Source organism: Poecilia reticulata, linkage group LG2 (genome assembly GCF_000633615.1).
Source record: "Poecilia reticulata strain Guanapo linkage group LG2, Guppy_female_1.0+MT, whole genome shotgun sequence".
NCBI classification, from domain to species: domain Eukaryota; kingdom Metazoa; phylum Chordata; class Actinopteri; order Cyprinodontiformes; family Poeciliidae; genus Poecilia; species Poecilia reticulata.
In genome coordinates, this window is record NC_024332.1 from 17,283,047 (window position 1) to 17,307,229 (window position 24,183).

The window sequence follows — 24,183 nt, forward strand, 5'->3', positions numbered from 1 at the left end:
AGCTATAAAGTTAATACACTGTTTTCTAAATTAAAAAATCTCCCCGACTTGGGCCTAACCCTTCTTGCAAATTTTATTCTGCTTGAGTAAAACCGATCAGTCCCTTCTTGGCTGTAAGTAGTCATCATACACATGCAATTAAAAATAAAAGAGCGGAGAAGGATGGTACAAAAGTCTCCAAAAAATAACCTAGTAGAAGTTTGGATTCATCGTAGATATAAACACAAATACAGTGGTGTGAAAAAGTGTTTGCCCCCTTCCTCATTTCCCGTTTTTGTGCAGGTTTGTCACACTTAAGTGTTTCGGAACATCAAACCAATTTAAACAATAGTCAAGGAGAGCACAAGTAAGCACAAAATGCAATTTGTAAATGAAGGTGTTCATTATTAAAAGGAGAAAAAAAATCCAAACCATCATGGCCCTGGCCATGCAAAAAAACAGGAAATAAGGAAGGGGGCAAACACTTTTTCACACCACTGTATGTAAACCACCAAAGATTTTTCACTATTTTGTAGTCAAACTTCTGACTTGATTGAATATTTCACCACTTTTTTTTTTTTACCAAATTAGAGCGATTTTAAATGTCTGCCATGGACCTGGTTTTAGGTCAGACAGTGTTGATTATCAGGCAAATGCATCAGAATCAACACTCTGCTGCAAGTGTTGCAGCTAAAGACTGACATTTACCCAATCTTTGCAAATTATTCAAACTGTCAGCTGCATTCGTGATGGTGAGCTGTTCACCAAACATGGACTCTCAAAGTAGGGTAACAATTTTCAACTCAGTTTTGGTCTAATAAGAGATGCCACATTCAACAATCTTGCAACTCTCCCATAATCGGATTGTTTTGAGCACACTAAACAATGAGATCGATGACATTTGTTCTTATTCACTTCTACCAATTACGTGGCTTCCCAAGGCAACTGGTTGAGCCAGATTTTATTTTAAAGGCATTAAAAAAAAGCACAAAAAATAAAAACAGTTCAGATCTGAAAGAAAATCTTTCTTCCCCCGTTTCATGTTAGGCATAATTTTTAGTCTTTCACGTCAGACCTTAATAAAATATTAACTTTGTGTTTGACCTAGAAGATATGAGTAATGGAGTATGAAAACTCTTGCAAGATAAATGCTTTAGTTAAATGGATGGCACAGTTCAGTAGGCGGATCTTCAAGTCAGACGGACTAAATATATCAGAGCATGTAACACTTGGCAGATTATTCCAGCAAGCACTACAACGTAAACACGTTTTGGCTGAAGGAAGCTAAAGAAATTAATTTGCCACAGTGCAGTGCATGTAAAAACCTATTAGAAACTATTGGGGAAAAAAAACATTTGCAAAGTTGGAAAAACTATTAAGCAAAAGAATACTCTTAAATCTGTGGATTTCTTTAAATTTAAAGTTTTGCTCATTTCAAATCAAAAATACCAAACAGTTGGATTTAGTTTGTTCAAGAAGCTTTAATGCACAACAGAAACCAAACTGCATTCTGGGGATGAGCTAACTGATGTTCATCACACACATTCATCCTAAACAACTAATTCAATTACAGACATTGAGTTAAAAATATAAATATAAAACAAGAAGCCAGAATGTGGAAAATTGAAATGAAATAAAATAAAATTAGGCGTCATGTCTTATGACAAATTCAAACAGCAGTAAAGGCAGCAAACTGGGGCTAAAGTGATAAGTTTTAAAAATCTAATCTAAACAGCAAACTGAACCAATGTCACCAAGTTGAGATTTTAATGCTTTTAATTTTTTGACCGCAAGAGAACAAGTTAAACTTCATGTCGTCAATTGTAAAATCTGTACCAATATATATATATTTTTAACCCTACTGTAGAGATAATGAAGCCAAGCGGTAAGTGGGTATAATTTATGTCGACTGCATCATTTCACGTGGGACCAGTGCTGGGTTTTCTTGTGCACAAAGAGTAAACGTTTTGCTTCACAGCATAGAGATGACTGAATCGTTTCCTTCCTTGTTACAATGCAGAGGTTTACGTCTTGGTAAACAGATGGAATAAACCCATCACAATAATCAGATCATCTTTAACTCGTACAAACCCAACACACGTAAGATCAACAAAGCAGGTAAACTAACTCCAATCGCTCAATTTTTCTTTGTGAACTAAGCTCCAACATTGTCCTGTTTTCACTTTCAAACCAATATTTAAATGCAGCATCTGTTTAATTTTTAAGATACAAATTTTTATAAAAGTCAACTGAGCATTCAGAAAAAAAAAAGTCAGCAACCTGTCAGTTTGTAAATCTTTATGCCTTAATTGGTTGGATGAACAGACATTTTTGATTTCTACTTACCAAATATTTGAGTTACTGTTATTGGTTTGGTTAAAGAAACCAATAACATGAAAGAATCATGTTCAGAGGAACGTGTTCCAGTTTACACTGAAATAAATTGTCTTTTGCTCATTATGAGCAATGCTCTATAATGACTTCAGGAATGTGACTCGCTGAGCAGCAGAGCTACTTCATGTGTTTTTACTGTCCAGGTTTTGATGCCGGTAAATGTTAAGGATCAGATTTCGGATTTCGTCCCGTTTCTTCCGAACCACTTGGCGGGAGAACCATTTTTGCAGCTGCAGAGGTAAATCAAAATGCACCACAGGGTCCTGCRGAACAACAAATCATTTTATGAGCTCATCTTTAAAAAAAACAAAAAAACAAAAAGCATGACATTCTTTTCAAAGCATATCAGATTATCCAATAAAATTAAGGGCGATAAAGTTAAGCTTTGTACCTTTAAAAAACACTCAACATATTGAAGGAGGTAAAGGCCACAGTCACTGCTGTTATCCTGAAGTGGAACTTGACAATGTGAGCTTTTCATCTGATCTAAACCGAACTCCCTGGATGAGCCACGACGAACCTCAAATTCTGACTGCAAGTACCTGGMGMRCACACACACACACACACACACACACACACACACACACACACACACACACACACACGAATCAGCTCAGCACACAGCAACAAAACCTCCTGGCAAATATCCCTGATAACTGTTTCTTGCAGAAATGTAAACCTACACTGAACTTTTTTTTCTTAACCCCAAACTTTGATTTTAGAAGATTTACACAGTAGGAAACAAAAACATGATTAGAAGTAGTTGCAACAAAATATCCTGGGGAGGAAGAAGCCATCTTTTGTTACAATTTCTCTAGATCAGGGATTCCCCCACACATCCCTTCTCCAAGATCCCAGAGTCAAACAAATGGTTCATTCAGACCTCTGCAGAGCTGGATCACATGCTGATGAAGAAATTCAGCCACTTTATTCAGGTTTGTGCTCATATGGTTATAAATGAAAGTAAATTTTGTGCCAGGTGAAGCACTTCTGTGCCGATCTGATAAAAGATCATTTCAAGGACCCGTTATTTATCATCTCGACAAACTTAACCAGATGTATTTAAAACGGTTGTCCAAAGAATTGATGGTGCCAGGCAGTGAAGAGGAACAAGTCCACACATCACAGAACCTCCATCCTGGTGAAAGAAAATCTTTTTGACTTATATTGAACACCTTTGGTGTTTTTATCAAAACCTTTAATGTTAGTCTTACGAGATCACAGGATTCTAGTTAAAGTGTCAACAGTGTTTAGCAAAGTTAACCTGTTAATGTCTGATTGTAGGACAGAAAAGCTTCCCCTCCCTCACCCATCTACTCACAAACACCTTCACTGTAGGTTTAAAGTGTTCAACTTACTCCCGTAAGAGTTTGCAGATCCGCTCGTGGGAAGAAAGTTTGAGAGAATCCATGATGAGAATACACGGCCTGCGGGAGAAAGACGTGCCAACCTGTGATCACAGTTCTTACCCAGCTTTTAACTGTGCTTCTTCTTATATATAGTAACGTATCAAAGAACAAAATCCAAGTCAGCCTGTTCAATAAAACCAAAACAAGCTACTTTCCTTAGAACTTTTCTTCATGAAAAATGTTTCTACCGTCCTAATCAGGAGCTAATGTTAACATAGCAACAAAAGTGTTTAGTACAATACGACTGAAAGACACAAAAAGCCTCTGAAGAAAAAACAAACTGGATAGTATTAAACACATTATAGTAAATGATTGTATGATAAACTGCTGAGGCCTGCATGACGAGGCGTTGCTGAGGTGGCAGAGAAACTCACCTTCTGCAAACGGTCCGTCTCACACATGTATGTTTTGTGCAACTCTACAAAGAAAAAAGACAATATCAGATAAATGGTGAAAATTTTTTTTTTAGAAATTAGAAAACATTCTGTTAAGCACAATAAAATTAGTTCTTACAACTGGACAAGGAGGTGGTGGGTCTTTGGCCACTTTATCCTGACCGTTTTCTAAAAAAAATAATCAATCTGGCTTCAACAGGTTCATTATTATACTGATCCCATTATAGGTGTGCCTGCCTACCTGTCTCTGTTTCCATACTGTCACTGAGGTCTAGTCTCACCAGGATTTCTGAATGATCATTAGAGCCTTTACATTGTTGGGCCTCATCTTGACCCTGCGACTCTCCCACCCAGTCCACCATCCGAGTTTCTTCAAGCCCAGGAAAGCAAACAACAACTAAATACCAGTGAGCTCTGGACAGAGAAAAAAGTACAGCAGCAGGTCACACATTGTACACAAATGGAAGTCAAACGCATGTCTTTGTGAGTTTTGTGCTTACTCTTGATTAACAGGCACAAACAGGAAGTCCTTTTGAAAGATGTCCACATGTCGGGTCCATGTTTTCACTCGCTGGTGCCGCCTCTGCCTCTGACAACCGAGTCTATTTTAAACAGAAGTTATAAAACAGTTCTTATTCATAACGGACAGAAAAAAAACTAAAAATATACAACGTAAGCTTTAAGTGTATTGCAAGCGATGAAATAAAGGCATTTTTGTTATTGCAGCAGTCTAAGCGTAAACTAAATTATGTAGAAAAAAACTCAACCTTTATCTTGACTAAATCTATTCAGTAGTGAAAAATGATTACTTACTGGCACAGACAAAAGTTTAGACAATATATTTGTGTCAATAGAGTTTTTTCACACAGTTGGAGCTTACAGAGCGCCATTCCTCTGCAGATCATAAAGAGACGACTCATATCCTCATCAGATAACCTCAGATATTCTATTGGATTTAGGTCTGAGGACTGAGATGGAAATGAAAGATGTTCAATTTTAGGTGTGGTGAAATATTTCTTAGTTGATTTAGTACAACGTTTGCCTCTTTCTCTTAAATTGGCTAAATGTAACAGAGTTTTGGTTTTCCAACAAATGTAATCAGATTTTCATTCATAGCCTCTCTCTATTTAGCTGCCAGAGAAACAATTTAAAGCTCCTAGATGATCTAAACAATTTCATTAAATAACTGCTAAAAAAAAAAAAAATGCTTCAGTTACATTCAGTTAATAGAAATTGTTGCCCGTGCAAAAGAAATGGACAACTTCTTACCTTCTTAAAAACAAATACTCCTAAAAGGAGTTCATAAAATATTTCAGGGAGTTATAATACCTTGTAAATTATGTTTAAATTTTCCAGACACAAGTCTTTTAGTCTAAATATGCAACACCGGTTCCCTTACGAGTCGTTGTTGCCTCCTTCGCTGGCGTTGTCCCGGCGCGTCAGCTGCTTGTAGAAAAAGCTGCTGAAGATGTGGGAGCGCCCAGAAATAGCAGCAGATGCATTCTGGATAAGGTATCTGTTTAATATATATATATATGTACACATCACACAATGGTTGATTCAGAGAGTTTTTTTCACCACAAAAGAAAAAATAAAAAAATCGCCTGACAGGCCAAGCCGTCACTTACTTCAGGTAAAAATCAATGATGACATCGTTGAGGTACTGCCCACTATCAAGGCACTGCAGATCTTCCAATGTCACAGTTATTCCCCCTTTCAACGGCGGTGGTGGAAACTGAATTAACCTATGAAAAAAAAAAAAATCAATAGTTTGCTTTTACAACTTTAGACTGCAGAGCAGTAGCACCTATATTCATAATCAAATTAGCAGACATTCTTGTTTTAACCAGACAACATACGGATGTAAAGGGAGTAATGTCACTTACCTTTGAGTCAGTCCCCGATGTTTATATTTACTCCATTTGGAGTCGGGTTTAAAGAGAGATACAGAGTAGGATCCATTTTTTCTATGATGGCAAACTGTGTACACAGGCCTGGCTTCCTCCCTTTTGCTCTGTGGGAGTAAATGCATCTAATTAGAGGTTTTCAAACTTACAACTTGGGGTGAATTGTTTCAAAAACAGGTTAAAAAAACCTGACATCATAATCAGAAACCTGTAAAACATCCAAATTATTTTCTTTACATTTTTCTGTACATTTTTGGCATCGCAGTACTAATACTGTCATTTTTGTGTCATTTAACCCATTTGAATGCCAAATCTTTCAGTTTGTTTAGGACTTGATGGTTACAATTTCTTTTTATTCTTTTAATATTGAGGTTTTTAAGCAATGCCATCAGAGGTAGCAGGAGAAACACATTCATTTAACAGTCACAAAAGAAATTGCAGTAGTGCTCTTCTGTAAAACCAGATCCTCCATCTGGACACCCTGTTGGTGAAAGGAGACGTTACAAGGATTTCAATACTCTGGTGGACGACAATGAATATTCCCAGTTTTCACTACTTTTCTTCAAAATGATTTGCTAACATTTTTTAATTCATGGTTTGATAATACAATTATAAGAGGTGCATTTTACCAAAGTGTTCCAAGTATTTGACACTACAAAAAATATGTTCAAGCCAATTTTGTTGAGAATTTTTGACAAATCCATATATAATAACCATTAAAGTCTCACCTCCTTTTTAGTAATGAAATAAAGCTGGTACTTAAAGGATTAAAATCTTTTAATGTTTCCAAGTTCTGAGTAGATTTGAAGTTTTCAAGCAAATCTAAAATGCGTTTAAAAGGTACAAAATATTTAAGACGAAAGGAAAAGTCGCAGCAAAAACTTAAGCCTCAAAATGTCAAAGCAAAAAATGCCAAGTTGAAATATTTTAAAAGGTTAAAATGTGTAAAGAAACAGTCCTAAAAACATATAACCTGCAAACATCTCATATTTCCTCTCAGAAATCATACCATGACAACTTCCTCCTGACCCATACCTAACAAGTGCAAGAATCTTCTAAACATTCAGACTATTTAAAAAAAAAGAAGGTAGAAACAACTTACATCAGAGGGAGTCTTTGGTTCTTCATCCTCCTGGTCGTCCTTTGGTTCGGCCTCCGTCTCTCCATCTTCTGCCGCCATGTCGAGATCCTGCTCCTCGTCTTGATCATAGTTGGTGTCCACCCAGATGTGGGCGGTGGGGATTTCGTCCTCGTAGTGAGAACTGTCCAGGCCCACGCTCACATCAGAATCTGAGCTCTTTATTCCAAGTATGGAGAGCAGATGCGAGTCCACTCCAGTTCTTGTAATTAGCTTAATACTTTCGTCCATGGAAAGCACTGGAGCATCAATGTCCAAAAAACTGCTCAGTCCGACGCAGTTGTTTGCAATGCTGTTTTCGTGTGTCATCCTGTTGATGCAGTCGATGTCCAACACAGAGCGAAGCAAAGCTCCTTCCATTCCCTCCAAAGGATCTTTGAGAGTCAGCAGGATGAAGGGGCTGGCTTTTCCTGGTAAAACGAAACATTCATTTATCAAATAAACACATATCAGCCAATAAACTGCATTTTTACATCTTCCTCCCTTCTCACCGGAGTCTATGGGTCCATCTTCACTAACACACATATGATAAAGCTCCTGGTGTATAGCAGCAGCAGCAGCTTCTGTCACAAAGAACAGCATGACGCCAGGCGGTGAAAGATCCTCGTCTCCAAAGTGAATTTCTCGAGCTTCCAGCTCCTGCTGATCCCAGACGCTGTACCTCCTCAGCTCTTTGCGCTCAAAACTCAGCTGCTCACCTGTGCCTGAGGACAGGAAGGGATCAGGCCAGATTAATTTTAAACCCAGTCTAAAATTTCAATCGCACACAAATACAGTTTTTAGGTTAAACTGAACCAAGAAAAAAAAATCTCATCTTTTAGATCTGATCCAAGAATTAATTTTTAACAATCCCTGATACAACTCAACTCTGACACCTGTTGATTTGTTGGCCTGTGACGCGGCGTCATGCGACCTGCTTTGCATACTGTGCTCGGTCACGGTTGTCAAGGTAGGAAACGGAGCCGTGGCGAGAGCAGCTGAAACACTACTCATTAAATTGTATGACTTTTAAAGCCATACACCAAGTTTAAAAGTGGTAAAACATTGTATTCAGTAAGTTTTCTCCCAACTATTTCCTAGAACTACAACAAGAATAAACTGCAGAGTCCTGGCTAACTAGTAAGTTAGTCAAGTCTGCTACAGATAAAAACTTTAAAGCTACAGAGTTTGCAGGCATATAAATGCCATTTGATTTATTCCCTTTAATAAGATCTGGAGCAGATGCCCGATGTTAAACATCAACGTCTGGGACAAGACGTCCTGATAGGATTGTTGCTTCTCAGCACACAATGCAATTCACTGTTGGAGAACTGGCGAAGACAAACCATTTTTAAAATATTTGAAATATTAAGTTGCTGTTTTTACTGTTGTATTGCATTTACAAATACATCAGTAAAAGATGTGCATCTTCACCTTAACATAACACTGGACATGTGCAGATAACATTTCAATTACCGAGCCTTGCAATATGATATTGGTTTATAGTTCTTAATTACTAGCCATGCAGAAACTTGTAATAAGTATTTGGTAAAATAAAAACATAACAAGTCGTTTTACTCTTTTTTGTTATCAGAGACGCCAAGCAACCTGTGATCCTACACAGAGACGGTAAAACCTCCTGATGTTCAAAAATAAATAAAATAAAAATTATTGCTTTTAAATGCCAATTCAAGCAGTAACAGTGTTGCTTAATTTTATTTATTGAGGGATTTCTGATTGATCCCCCCCAAAAAAAATGCCTTAAATAGTTAATCATATCAATGAAATGTCACTAGACGCATTAACTGTTAAAAAAAAAAAACTGAATATATTTCATATTCAGCTGAAAGTGATGGTGGGGTCTTAAAAGTTCTAATCCACGAGAACAAAGACAATTAACTAAAATAGACCACTAAGATGGGACCCAGACAGCTTGACCAGAAGGAGATAAAACAAGTTCCTTTACTGGCAAGGTTGAAACAATTTGGAGCAAAGGTCACAGGTAAGCCTGACAAACAATGGCCAACAAAACCATCTTAAAAGGACACAAACAAAGGAATCATGGTACAAATCATGAATTAATGGAAGAAGTTTGAATGACGAGGGGCAGACTATCATCAGTCGCGTGGATCAAAAAAATACAAAAGTTACCTTTAACTGGCATGATAACCTTATGTTTTGAAATCTGTGAAGGGAAAGAAAAAGTTACTCTATGAACCAGAAACTGAATGTAAAAATCTCTCAGGATTATTCCACTGGATTTACCATGAGGCCTCCAGCTGATTTTATTTTGTAACAGCCGCAGTACATGGACAAAAAAGGCACGCTCAAAGAGGAGTAGTCCACCTCACAGGCAGGAGAACCTGGTGCTGAAGGCGGATTCTCTTCAATCAGCAGCTGCAAAACCTGAACAACAAAAACAAAGTTATGATCAAATAATTATCACATCCTGATTTACCAGAGGCACAAAGACCTGACTTGGGTTTGCATTTTAACGTTGCAGTTTTCCTCTTTAAACCTCTTTAATTCATTACTTTGCCACCATCTAGTGGTAAACACACAAATGACAGAAGAACATACTGCGCACCATTGAGATTGCTTAAACCCATATGGTGTTGACGTTACAAAGACTATGGAGGAAAATTAAATTTTCAGTAAATCACTGATGTCTAATCCGTCATCTCAGCTCTTTACAGAGACAATTTTTATGATATGAATACACAGCTGTGTTTTTAAATTAACCTGTAACAATAGCTCACTTTCTAAGTTAACTTGAAGAGAAATTATACAAAAATCTGAAATTATGTTAAATTTTATAATAAAGAGGCAACCTCATAGATGCGCTTATAAAAATGTCTATACTCCAGTTTTTATTGTATGTATTCATCTTCAGTCGATTTAATAGATAAACTCTCACTTTGCCCAGACATTTACAAAAGCTGCTGCCCTCCAGGCATCAGTTTGAGGATCCTTATTGCTGCCCCAAAAACGATAAGAACCCGGCCATGATAATGACCCGGGCGGAACATCGCACGTTAAATAATAAAACAACTTAACGAGGTTTCGAGGCAGATTATTTTTCCTCTAGGAATTTTAATAATCGAGGTACTCAAATCATTCGAGGAATCACAACAGCCTTAATTCAGTCCATTTGAGGGGGGGAATTTTGCAATGCAATCAAGCCCTTATGGCACTATACAGACAATCCAGATCAACCTTAAAAACTTTTAAAATGCCAAGTTCCTTATTTCTTCAGATGTTAAGAGATGGAAAACTTCAGTGGGACAATCGGAAAAGTTGCTGCTTACTTCCTGGCTAAAGACAATCATTTTGTGACACAATTACAGCCTCAAAATATCAAGATTTTKWAAAAAAAAAAAAAAAAAAAAAAAAAARKTGATCTGATATGCAGGTCAGAAACAACTTTTTTTGATTCAAGTTGCAAAGTCTTTAAAAAACATTCCAAAATCATCTGAAGCTGTACATTAACAAACCTGCCTGGTGTCAACAACATGAAGTTTCCTTCCTGTACAGAGGAAGCATGGACTGAATGAAAACTGCTGCACCAACCTGCATGTCCTCTGTGTCTAAAGCCTTCTCCAGATGGGACACAGCTTCCTTCGAGGAGTTTCTATACACGACTGCGTCGACCTCAGAGGCCATTTCTCCGACCAATTGGCTGAGACATTTCGAATCGTCATTGTTCTCTTCGTCGTCACTGGACAACACAACTGAAATGGGGGGGAAATTAAAATTAATTCCCTTAGGATTTCTACTACTTTACTCACCCTACAGGTTCAAATCAAAGACATAAAAGCCCTTATTTGAAGTGGCATCTTGGAAAAATGAGCTGTAATTCAGTCAGAAGCTTGTAACCAGAGGCTGGATGCAGAAATAAAACAGCAGATTGAAGTAAACAGAAGAGGAGACTAAAAATGTTAACAGAAGGAGACCTTTAAGGTAACTGCCTTTAGAAAGCTTAAATATGTTTAACCTTATATTCAAAATTAACACTTTTGTCCAGGTTACTTTAAAACAGGGGTGGGCAAACTTGGTCCTCGAGGGCCGGTGTCCTGCAACTCTTAGATGTCACCCTGGTCCAACACTTGAATCCAATAGCTTAATCACCTCCTACGTGCAGTCAGGTTCTCCAGAGTCCTGTCAACAACCTCATTATTTGACTCAGGTGTGTTGAAGTAGAGACGCATCTAACAGTTGCAGGAGACCGGACCTCGATGCCTGGAGTTGCCCACCCCTGCTTTAAAAAGTAAGTCGACAGTCGGCATCTACAGTAATCTGACTTCTCATCCACATGCGCATCCTTAAATCTGACAAATATAAGCCGTTTATGTTTAGAAAGTTTGGTCCAAATGCCACTCAATACCTGACTAAAATAAACAGCGCAAAAAAACAAACAAAAAAAAAAAAAAGTTCTGAGAATTATCTACAACATATTTGCTTACTCACTGGGATCAGACGTGCTGGTCTCAGTTGCAGCCAATAAGCTCAGCTTGTTGCTGAAAATGATGCCTTCAGGGATGACTGGGACATCTTCTCCCCCAACAGTGAACTGTACAATACAACGGTCTATATTCTCTAGATCTACGTCGTCTTCGCTGTCTTCACAATGACCGACAGACATTGGGACCTGTTCTCCGTCTTTTCCTGCTTCTTCGGTTTGAAAAAGCACGATGTCACACTGACGTTTAGGGCTGCTCATCCCATTACACTGCAGGCCGGGATCCTTCCTTTTACGCTTCTGTAAGAGATTAAGGACTTATTAAAGTTCAAAAATGAGGACCATTTAAGAAAGAAAAAAAAAACACTTTAATAAACTGTTTCTCCTGTAAAATAATAGGGACTTTACATAAAATGGCACGCTCGACGTTTTCTGGCACGTACGGCAAATGACGCAGAAAAGAATTGTTCTAAGAAAAATTTAAATCTAAAACTTGTTTACAAACTTGTTTACATTTTAGAACAGTTCAACAAACCACTCATACTAACTAAATAAAGTTAAAAAATTAACTTGAAGAAAGTCCACAAAAAAACTACTAAAAGAGCATCAAAAAATTAAAACAGGAATTAATGATTAGTATGGAGAGGGTAAAAAAAACTAAATAAAAGGTCTGGTCACCAAAGCGTCGATGTTTGCATTAGGTATAAGCTGTAGGATGTCGGAGGGAGGGAGGGAGGGAGGGAGGGAGGGAGGGATGGATGGATGGATGGATGGATGGAGGGATGGATGGATGGATGGATGGATGGATGGATGTTCAGATTCAGTGCCACTAAAGGGTTTAAAGATCAGTCTGGAAGATCTTGATGTAATAGGTTAGAACAGTGGTTCCCAAACTTTTTCTCCTGGGCCCCCCCAGTGGTTTCCAAACATTTTCTGGGCCCCCCCTATGGATTACAAATAGCTGTCAAATTGAACAACTTGTGAGGGGTTGGGGGGGGTAGATCGACTTTTTTGGGGGGCAAAATGAATGTACCTAGCTGAACATAGACAACATCAGTAGCCTACAGGCTACTTGTTAAGCTGATATTAGCTAGTCATCTTTTAACTAACTTTACCTGCATCCAACAGCTTTACTCAACAGTCAGTCAGTTTGGGGGAAAAACTGAAAAGGTTTTTGCGTTTTGCTGGTTTGCTGCCATGATTCTAACACACACCTGTGCAACTCCGTACAGCAGGTCTCCTTCATGGCGCACAGGTGTAAACCCAGCGTGAGCGTCGTAGCGCTCATGTTGTGTTTAAAGGCGGCTCGGAAAAACAGGTTACCAAATGTTAACGGATTAAACAGTTTTAACTGCTGATAAAAGTGACAGAGGAGACATATGTGGGAAGTGTGGAAGCCCCTACTGTATCAAATTGACATAGGAATAACAGAGTTGGCCATTCTAAGGTAAAAACCCAGCGCATACAACGTTCAGTTTTCTTTTTTATCCAGACGACTTCCCGCAATGGCACGGCACCCCCCCTAGGGGGCGCGTTCCACAGTTTGTGAACCTCTGGGTTAGAGTAAGAAAATTATTCCCATCATGAAAGGAAGTGGAGTTTAGATCTGACTGGAAGCTCTGAAGTTTCCACATTAACTATACTGGTTGCTCAACTCAACTCCAAGTTTAGAACTAGCTCACAACACTGCAGTCTAAAATGGTGTCAACATTTATTTGGATGGTTAGTCCAGTAGTCTCTCAGATTTGGCAAGGTGATGGGGGGGTGGGGGGGATATCAATTAAGAGCCAAGTAGAAGAGTTTATATGACCAGCAACTAATTTAGCTGAAACTGCTTGAAAACAGCGGAAAATATGACAATTTGTGGGCTGTCTGAAGCCGTTTTTAGAAAAGAAATTAATACAAAATATTTTGATTTTCTCCACCAATAATTTCCAAATATGTATGCCCGCCTTGGATTTAGGACACTGCGCTTATTTTCCACTTGCCATCAGACCTGCTGGCAGCACGAGACGTGTTAAAGCACACCATGGTTCAGATGGTTTCAAGAGGCAACCCGTGTCCATGATGCTTTTGCCAAGAGGCATTAAAGCAGAACATCATTTCCTCTGTATTAACAACATGAACTTTGTCTCAAAGCGTGTTTCAAAGGCAGCAGTGAAGTAAACAGCAGCTCAAACAGAGCCATGTTGTGATCAGTGTGACAAATGTTAGGTTGAGCACAAAGTGATCAAGTGTGGCTCCATGGACTGGGGTGAGAGCTTCCAAGTATTTAACATTCAGACATCATAAATAAAAACATTATATTGGACAGCTCCTAAGCAAAAATAAAACTAAGAAACAAACAGAATGAATGGAATGAAAGCATTCTGGAAGGCCTTAGACATGAGGGCGACATGCAAAGCTGGCAGCAGACAATTTGCGTGAGATTCACAAGTGTGGTTTCTATTTAGCTAATTAAGCCAGAGGTTCCAATACATTTAGTTTCCACCACAATAACACCAGAGGCACAGATCTCAGTAAGCACAGATTCAACTTATTTTCAGTTTTAAAAGCTTGTACATACCAAACTGTGCTGCATATCTTCTGATCCAGTCAAGTTGTCTATCGTGAAATCTGCAGAAATCTCTTCGGAGACCGATATATCCCCAGCTGGCTCCCAGCTCAGTGACAACCCACAGTCTGCATGAGAAACAGAAACGCTTTTGTCTAAGGTGGAACATAAAAATAACATTTATGATCATTCAAAATAAATAAATAAATAAAAGATTTGGCTGAAGTCAAGTTAAACATACACATGGTTTTGTGGCCCGATGTCATTTGTTGTGTTTCACAGCAGCAAGTAATTGGTGCTGATTGGACCAGAAAACACCTGGATCTCGTCTTCTGACAGGATGATAAGCACCAGCTCTTCCTGGGACTTGGCCCACCTCTTCCTCCTTATCAGCATATGGGTTTTTTTCTGATTATTATTTAAAAGATTTAGTTTTAAGTAGATTCAGCGTGCAGTTTCTCTCATTAGTTGCAGTTTTTGAACCAAATCAAAACAAAAATGTTGATGTTTTGTTTCAAAGGTCGTTGTAGTGCAGCAGTTTTTCATTTTAACTGGATGACTAGATTTACCGTCCACTTTATTAGGTACACCAGTTTAATTCATTTTTGTATTATTTTATGTGTTTATCTCCTTTAAATTCCACCTGTAGACGTGGTGAAGGCAACTTTCTGGAGTTTAACTTTGTGACTTTGGACACTCCTCATTCACACACTCACAAAACTGGAACGATGGAGTGGAAAAACGTTGTCTAGTCTTACGAGTCTTGATTTTTGCTCAAAGATTCAAATGATAGTCAGAATTTTGAATAACAACAATTCAGACTGGTAGTGGTGGCATAATCATGGAAGGGATATAAATAATTGGCACAAATTGGCACAAGAACTTGATGCTGTGAACTATGTAACCCTCTGCGGGAGTCAGCCTTTTAGGTCAAAAAAGGCCATGCGATTAATATGCATTATATAATATTGGCATGTTAAACTTGTCAGATTACTGGTTTGGTCAATTATCTGGACCAAACCAGGTCCAGTTAATAGAATTTATTGCATCTGCCTTTTTAACGAGGTCTTCCCTTTCGCTTCCCTTTCAATCATTTTATCTGAACCCCTGTTTTCACTGTGCTGCTCAGTGCCATAAAGGGAAAGCTACACCAATAAACATGGAATATTTGCAAAACATTTGCATCCTACCCACATGAGGCCAGTGCAAACAGCTTTGTGTTTTCCTTCTCTCTCTTCTCTCGTGTTCTTTGTTAGCAAAGATATTCTAAAGGAAGCTACTACTTATTTCTGTTTCTGTGAAAGAGCCAGAAAAAGGGACAGAAATATGGACTGTAGTGGAAAGTTTTACTACAATCGAACGTTTTATGATTGTGTCAAGCTTATGGCTAGGTTACTTCCTATAACGCTTATAGGCTTTGTCTGGAAAAGGTTTGATGTCGGTCTCTCACAGTAACTTGCCAAAGAGCTAGTTCTCACTGTCTTCTAAATATATAAATCCTTTAATAAAAAAAACAACAATTGTCCCCTGCGTTGCAGTTTTCTGCTCTATTCTTACACAAAATGCCTAACAAACTTGACAGTGACTTTCACCTTTAACTGCTTGGATAAAAACAGAACCCAAAACTAGAGGCATCCAAACTTACCCATAACCCCAGAGGAAGCGCATTATGACATAGTTAAAATGCCAGTGTAAATATCCAAAAGCTGCTCAGCAATTATAAGAAGGTGTTTAAATGCTGAAACGAATAAAGATGTTTTAATTGATTATTGAGAAAGGTATGGATCATTTAAAACAGGTTATTTTTTGATATATCTGAAAATATACATTATTTCAAATATGATGCTCCTTTAACAATGTTTTATAATGTCAGAACAAAATCTTCTTGGAAGTAAAATATCCTTTGACATTTGTAATTTTGTTCAGGTTTCACATTTCACAGTTCATGTAGACGGCTTAAATGATCCACCTTCATGAAACTGGAAAAAGCTTCAATGTTGAAAACCTCATTATCCCACCAAGTGGTTTTTGTATCCCAGCAGAAAGAAAGTGAGTTTTTCTTAAGAATTTATTTCGGCAGTAACCAACGAGAAAGGGTAGGGAATTTTAAGGGCTACACTTCGCAATGAAAATGTGAAATCTACACACTGTTAACATAACACAGATAATGAAGACCCACCTACAACCTCCGCAAACGTCTCGTCTTTCTTTTCATTGACTTTGCTGATCATCACTTCTTTGATATCTTGGTTTTCTTCGTTGGCTTCCTCTTCAGTGTTCTGTGGTTTTCTGTTTCTAGTTGTTGGTCTATAAAGATAAAAACACCCAGAATTATCCTCAGCACATTCTATCCACCACATTACAACCAAAGTCCATTTAAAAGTTACCACAAGCTTATGACTAAATTTAAAAAAAATCAACCAGTTTAGGGAACAAGGACTAATTCCCACTTTTGTTGTCCATTTTTGTGCAAAAAAAAAAAAAAAGAAGTATGTTTTAGAATCTCAAAACTCCAAATTTTGTTATTTTCTTTTGTTGTTGTTTCCATACATTTTGTACCAAATGGAGAAATAAACTCCTCTGAAAAAAGTGTGTTGTGGAAAACTCAATTCTACCCATGCTTAGACCAAACATAAAATGATCTTAAAACGAAAATATTTGCTCAGGGAACAAATACAAACTTGACCTTTCCCTATGTAACATCACAATGCTGCTGAACATCTGCATTAACTAACAGCAAAACGGAGGAGAAATGAAACAAGTTGTTTAAAAAGCAGATGTCAGCCATCAGGCGTTTCACACAGATCATGTTCTCACCCACAGAGAAAACTGAGGATTTTTTTTTTTTTACCTTAAATAAATGGCATCAAGCAGCACAGGACTGCTTAGAGTTATATCTGGTTTGATCAGGTTTCATTTAGTCAAGTGGTAAAAACAGGAATCAGAACCAAAATCAATAATATATGGAGTGCAATATTAAATATTTGACAATAAATACAGGCTTGTACTAAACTATACATAAGATTAATGATTATTTGTCTCCATAATTCACCCGAAATATCTAAATTCCAAAAGTATAAATTATTAAGTTCATGGGTACGATTTTTTTTTTCATAATGACAAAGAGGAATTAAGTTATTACAAAGTTGTAAAATGAATTGATGAATATGTGGATTAACACTGAGCCGCATAAAGCCAACCATCTTTTAACAGAATGTGATTCTTGCCCTCGAACCAAAGTTAGGAACAGTCGAGGTAATAATTTTAAAAACGTCATCGTACCTATGAGAGGTGGAGGTCCTCTGTTTGCCTTTAGGGGTTACATTCTTGCTCTTGTCATCCATCTGACTGGACCTCGTTTCTCTGCAGCGGACGTCTTCCTCTTTGCGTCGGCCATTATCCTTTCGAGGACTGGACCACCGTCTATTGTTTCTACTCATTTTTACCCTCTCCATATAATCCTTACCCGGTTCTGTCTTTAAGACATCTGTTAGGATAAGACGTGGCTTCCTCCTAAAAGACACAAAAGTCAATTGTTTTCCAACAACTTTCACCTTCAACATTGTGGCTCGTCAACATTTCCAAGCTCAAGCTCAACTTTACGGCAGACAGAACCTTACTTGTACCAGCTGAAAGGACGGGGAGGGACTGAGAAACGCAGATAAGCCATGTGGGTTGTCATGATAACATGGCATTGAAGTCATGTTGTTTAGAAACAATGTTTCCGTCAACTAACCCAGCTTAAAGTTGAAAATAATCATCCAATATTTTATTTATTTTCAAACTTGAAAAGGCAATGATTGATTAACCAAAGTATGATTATTAGAATATATATACTGCCTTGCTAAAATTAGCAAACTCCTTGAACCTATCGCATCTGAACAGAGAACCTTGAACCTATCGCATCTGAACAGAGAACCTTGAACCTATCGCATCTGAACAGAGAACCTTTCTTCTTTTTCCTTCATGGCTTGTGTCAAACTTGTGTTAAAATTAACTATATTAAATATACAACAGGGAAATCTTTCAGGGTAGACATATCCAATTTTCCTTTTAAAAAACATAAAAATCAACCATAATATCACTTCTGTAGCTTGTTTACCTCAGAATGTCAGAACATTTTAAAACGGTGTGATTGAACATCTTGGCCCCTTTTCTGTGACTCGAATTACAAGACTTAAAATTACAATCAGCAAATGCAGTCCAGGGGACCTGTTAAGAGAAGAAGAAAAAATATTAAATATTTCTGACCACTATCAACAATAAACATGTTGAAGTGGTCGGAGAAATCGCAGCGTCGTTGTACCTGTACTTCTAACTTCCCGCACTCTGATGACAGGCATGCCACGGGTATTTTCAGAGGGTTTTCCATCTGAAATACAGACAGTGATTAGTTAAGAAAGTCTTGTTCAAGTAGTCACATGTGGAAGCAGAGTTAAAAAGTGTTTTAGTAAAAAACAAAAAGGCAAAAACACATAGGTAAAAAAAAAAAGGGAACACGTAAAATGAGATATAAATAATAAAAATGAAATTGAACAAACAGATCATCTCACCAAGCGGCAAAATGACGTAAAGAGCAAATGTGCAACATGTACAAACAACGGAGATGACAAATTAGATGAAAAACACTCTAGTCACAATAGCAGCGGACATAGGCACCACCATCATCATCATCCTCATCCATTCCTGATCAGGATGTTGATGACATACAAATACTGCTTAATTTGATTTTCAAGACAGACTGTCTTCTACATTTTCTCATATTGGAAGGATTAGCTGCCTCCATGTGAAGCTCAAAATAATTATTTTCTACATACTGTTTTAAATTMTAACAGTATAATAATTTATATTATTATAAATTACATAACAGTATAATTTAACAGGATAATATTGTCACAATATTTTTGTGACAATACTGTGAAAGTCTAAATTAAAATCTCCCAAACAAAGTAAAAAAAACAAAAAAACAATAACAATATAAACATTTAAAAAAATACTCTTCAAATTGAGGTTTCCTGTATTTTAACTTATGGGTATAACAATTTTTTTCTTTAGAGTTCTCCTCTGACTGAACTGAGACTTATTTTCTATTATTTACAATCCAGTCTCATATTTGATATGAGTTTTCTTCTGAATATACAAAGCTTTTAAATTTTAAATACATAAATAACAGCTTAATTCTATTTAATTTTGTCATAATGGAGATACAGTATACAGTTCTTGCATTAAAAGCAAAATTCTTTCCATGTTTTATTTTGAGGAATGTAATGTTTTAAGCTTTTCTTTTTTTTTCAAACATAGACTGACAAACCTAACCAGATGACAAAAAATAATCTTGGCTTTATAAAGACATAAACTGTTTACATAGAACTGCAATAAGACAACGTAGCCACATAACAAGTCAGCAGGACATTCTGATTCAGATACACGGACAAGGCAACATGCAACTAAATAAACTGAAAATCAAGAACTAATTTAACAAATACCAGCTTCTCCTTGTCAACAAACGGAATAGTTAAGGCTCTTCTTCGCTCCATCATTGTTCAAGATTTCATAAGGCACTGCAAGACACACGTAAAGGACATAATAAATAAGTCTGTCCTCTGGCAAACATAGAACAGTATGATTAGATATGAAGTGATTCTCAATATGATAAAAATCTGATTTTTATTTTTTATTTTTTTTACTTTGGTGGCTTAAATAAATCTGATTATCTGAAATCTGATCTGATTAGCTAAATAACTAACTCACTCACCCTAAAATTAAAAAGATACATGAAGATATAATAAAAAGTTCAAAGAGAGAATAAGAGTTTGAGGTGGAGAATTGAGGGAAACATTATTTTATATGCAGATATTTCATCTGTTAAAGTCGGTTTATTTTAAACAATCTGCAGGTGATATGGTTAAGTCCATGCTATAATTTGCAAGAAAAGAGTGAATATAAATGAAGACGTAGTAGTTAAACTTAAATCAAGCTGTAATCTTACTTGAGAACAGTTACAATAAAATACATAATTATTTACCAATCTAATCCATGCCAAAGATATTCAGAGTTTGTTTCTTAATTATTATATTTGACTCTGTTGCAGTTTCTTTAAACGCAAGTCTTGCAACTTATCCAGTGCAATTTTAATATTAAATACAATTAAGTATGTCAAGTAATGACAAATTTCTGATTTAATATAAGTGACAGAATATCTTCTTTATGTGTGTTTGAACAAATGCCTTAATTCACCATCCTGAACGATATTATTTATACATTTCAAGAGATAAAGTTTTGTATCTACACGTTTTCTCTGTCTAGGCACTTTATTTCTAAATTCTACTATGAAAACTAGATAAACACATGTAGAGATGTACTAATCAGTTTTTTTCTCTCTTCAGGATAAAGATTTCTAGTTTTCTTTAGGATCTGACCACCCAATCCTGATATTGACCAGCTCAAATTATTTTTGTCCAAAGGACTACAAAACATGAAATAGAAAGATAATTTGTCACAGTCTTTTTTTTTGTTTCGTTTTTATTTTTATTTTTTGGGGAAAAACAATCGCAAGCTTTAAAAGGTCTAAATTTTATCTGAAGGTCACGTGCATCTTCTGTGAACAATTGGTTATTTCTCATCTGGATTAGACAAAGATGCTACTCCTTTTAAACAATAATGCTCTATACTGGATATAAAGGAACTGTGTTATGGATTTTCCAGGCATATAGTATAATTTTATAGCAGTCATCAATCTATGTTACTTTCAGTTGTTACGTTGCAAGTTATCAACCACAACTTAAAAGAAGTTTGACTTTGGATCATAGCCACATCAGATGGCTAGAAATTCACCTCCTTCCCTTTCTAACACTCCCTCTTGTCATCACAACAATGATTCTTCGTGCCGTTAAACATTGTTAGGAGCTTTGTAGTTTAGTTGTTAAGCTCAGGAGACGTGGATTTCCACCAGGTGTTTGCTAATTGTTGCTGCCGCTAGTCAGGTGGAGCTGTGTGGGGAAGGCGCATGGGAGGGCGGGGTGATGCTGCATCGGACGTTACTTCGGAAATCGGAGCTGGGTTTGGTGTCACACCCGAGATAACAACGTTCCAGTTGGGATTTCAACATGGCAACGCCCACAGACATTGATCGTAGTACCTCTTATGTACTAAACTATTTGTTCAGTTTAGAGTTGCAGGTGCTCCATGTAACACTGATCTTACACACACTTTACATCTGTGTCTTGTAAAATACATGTTTCTACTAAAGATGTGCCGATCAGGTTTTTTCCTGCCGATTCCGATTCCGATCACCCATGAGGGCCGATCACCGATACCGATCACCAATACCTATCACATAATTATTATTTTTTTAATCACAAACACTACCGGTTACATTATGTGGAAAAAAAAACATGAATTCACCTTAATTTAGACAAAAACTTGTTTTTAATAACTTTTTCCCAAAAAAAAAAAAAACAGGCATTGTGCAAATTGTATTCTATCGGTAATACCATCTTTAACAGACTGAAAACATATGGAGGCTCTGAAGAGGCTAAATAATGCAGAGTCAAAATAAAACCTCTCAACATCGCCAAAAAATTCAAGTATAAAACTTAACATTCAAAGGCAAATACAGGTTCCATTACAATAAACAATCCAGAGTTACTGAATGAAAACTTCCTGATAGCATGGCGGCTAGCTGATAACTGCTAGCTCTGAGTGGCTGTTTCTGACTGAGCGGAGTAATTATGCAAAGTAGGGAGGAGATCGATTATTTATTCAGAGATTATCTGTCTCATGTTAGGACAGCGAAAGTTTTAATACGTATGTAAAATTATTTTTTTAGGTTAGTTGCTGCAGCTTTAAGCAAAGGTTCGGTGTGAGAGTCACTACCAGGTGGAGCAGAAGAGAAGCTCCGTCTGTGAAATATTACTACCTGTAGCGCGTAGCAACGGTTCAACAACGAGAGCAGAGCCAGCGTCTAACATCGCAGCTGGAAGACTTAAATAATTTTGCGGGTTATTTGTTTAGCTTTCGCTAATCCGGGTGAGTGCTTGTAGCTGTGCCCTGCTTTACCTGCTATCTGATCGCTCCATATGCCTTTTTTACTGCAGTGAGCCTCCATGTAGCCAAACTCCGTCAAGTATGGCATTGTTTTTATGCCATATTAGATTCGTCGTATTGATGTATTTTAACGTGCTTCACCCCACGTGCTTCAATTTTCCGCCGCAACACGCAAACTTCCCCATTCACTCAGTGCGTTATAGTTCCACACGACATCGCTTAGGATTTGTTGCTGCGCGTTTGCGGAATGTGAAGGAACGAGGAGACACAGGAGGCAGGCTGCGAAATGAGATGCAGGTGATCGGTTTGTGTGATCGGCAACAAGAGACCGTGATCGGTGAACACCGATCATACACTTTTTCACGGAAATCGGCCGATTATGATCGGTGGCCGATCGATCGGTACATCTCTAGTTTCTACCCATGCTTACTACAGTAGATGCGAGAAGCCATATTGCACAGGTGTCAAACTCCAATCCTGGAGGGCCAATGCCCTGCAACTTTTAGATGTGGCTCTGCTGCACCACACCTGAATAGAATAATTAGGTCATTAGCAAGGCTCTGGAGAACATATCTACACAAGAAGGAGGTAATTAAGCCATTTCATTCCAGTGTTTTGTAGCTGTGGCACATCTAAAAACTGCAGGACAGCGGCCATTGAGGACTGGAGTTTGACACCCCTGCCATATTGAACCGTGAAGTCAGCCTTACAAGTCATAATTGGGGGTCACACTGTCACAGAGACAAATCCAACTTCAGAGGGTGTTCCAGTTGATTTTTCCAACTGGGAAGTCAAACGCAGAACGAAGATTTATGATGGAGCTCAGCTTTGGGTAAATAAGTGGTGAATTGTATGAGCAAGCGGTGAGGCATTCCCGACTTGGTGCCACACAAAAGTCCAGGATTTCTCAAACATGCATGAAAGAGTCAATACAACACTTTAGCGAGGTCTTTCATGAGGGACGGCATTATAACATGGCGAAAACTAAACAAAGATGATTTAGATGATGATAAAGAGGAAGTTCCTCTTTTTTTCTTCAATAAAAGACCAGTGTAAATTGATCTCATTCTGGAAAAAAAGGGTGTTACAGATTGACACTAGAGTCAACATGAAATTATAAATTTACTCTTAACCAAATCTTCTCAGTGACGTAAAACAAGGCCTGTGAAAGTTTCCTAGTTCTTCATTTTATGTAGGAATAGTTTTATGGTTGAAGACACTTATGCTTGATTTAGAAAAATACGAAAATTATGCTACGATCTACGATCTACTTCTCTTGAGATTACACTGGCCAAAAAAACATGAACGTAAACAACTTCAGTAAAGAAGGGTATGATGAAAACCTATGTGATGAATACAAATATGTAAAACACCGTTAAACCTAGGACGGGAATATATGGGAAACCATAAAAAGCAATAAAGTTGATCTGAAATGACCAGTTTACTTGGTATCTCCTGGTATGACAAATTAGCCAGGAAACTCAACGTTCCTTTTGTCATTGTAGCCCATGTTTGTGTTGCACAGTTAACACGTGTGTCACATTTTTTTAAAAACCGGCCGTCCGTGTTTAAGTTGTGCACACGTTCGCAGCTATTACGTGATGTGCTTTATAGTTTATTTTCTACACAGCTAAACTACAGAAAGTGTATTTTTCTTCGAAGCTACCACTAGCAGACGTAGCTTGCCGCGTTCATGCTAAATGGTGTAAACCCTGCTAACTGCAGTAGAGACCAAACTTACCCTGCAGGCCAGTGCCTCCTCTGATAGTCTCTCTTTATATCAGTAGAATGGAGAGAAAGGCTTTTTCATCAGTGTTTTCCTGTCGCACCTTCCTTGAAAAGACGGCACGCATCCTCTCCAAAGGGCTAGACTCGGCACTCAACAGGCGTTTCTGGTTCCTGCAGCAACATCCGGTGAAAGGA

The 24,183-nt window shown here is 37.5% G+C and overlaps 1 protein-coding gene across 3 annotated transcripts; it reads right to left on the reverse strand.

Moving 5' to 3' along the window:
* Positions 1-1,440: 1,440 nt before the first annotated feature.
* Positions 1,441-24,183, reverse strand: LOC103479511 (SUMO specific peptidase 7). 3 transcript variants are annotated; one of them, XM_008433989.2, is made up of 23 exons: positions 24,002-24,183; positions 19,701-19,775; positions 18,521-18,586; positions 18,317-18,426; positions 17,497-17,727; positions 16,394-16,521; positions 14,227-14,342; positions 11,669-11,960; positions 10,772-10,932; positions 9,467-9,607; positions 9,353-9,386; positions 7,714-7,926; positions 7,187-7,632; positions 6,064-6,191; positions 5,806-5,922; positions 5,577-5,693; positions 4,678-4,779; positions 4,419-4,591; positions 4,296-4,345; positions 4,157-4,200; positions 3,732-3,800; positions 2,765-2,915; positions 1,441-2,636 (listed from the first exon to the last, which is right to left on the reverse strand). In XM_008433989.2, the coding sequence occupies exons 2-23, from the start codon at positions 19,752-19,754 to the stop codon at positions 2,496-2,498; spliced, it is 3,084 nt and encodes a 1,027-aa protein (XP_008432211.1). In that variant the 5' UTR covers positions 19,755-19,775; positions 24,002-24,183; the 3' UTR covers positions 1,441-2,495. The 3 variants fall into 3 exon arrangements, with proteins under 3 accessions (XP_008432211.1, XP_008432220.1, XP_008432229.1); XM_008433998.2 differs by lacking the exon at positions 19,701-19,775; XM_008434007.2 differs by lacking the exons at positions 16,394-16,521; positions 17,497-17,727; positions 18,317-18,426; ... (1 more) ...; positions 19,701-19,775; positions 24,002-24,183 and adding an exon at positions 14,456-14,672.

What these genes read in the sequence shown, in the direction of transcription:
- LOC103479511 (XM_008433989.2), bottom strand. Translation starts at nt 19,754, where the DNA reads ATGATGGAGCGAAGAAGAGCCTTAACTATTCCGTTTGTTGACAAGGAG. An exon ending in TAGACACAGAGGACATGCAG is followed by an intron (nt 9,608 to 10,771) that starts GTTGGTGCAGCA and finishes TTTGTTGTTCAG; the next exon opens with GTTTTGCAGCTGCTGATTGA. An exon ending in CATCGGGGACTGACTCAAAG is followed by an intron (nt 5,923 to 6,063) that starts GTAAGTGACATT and finishes TTTTTTTCATAG; the next exon opens with GTTAATTCAGTTTCCACCAC.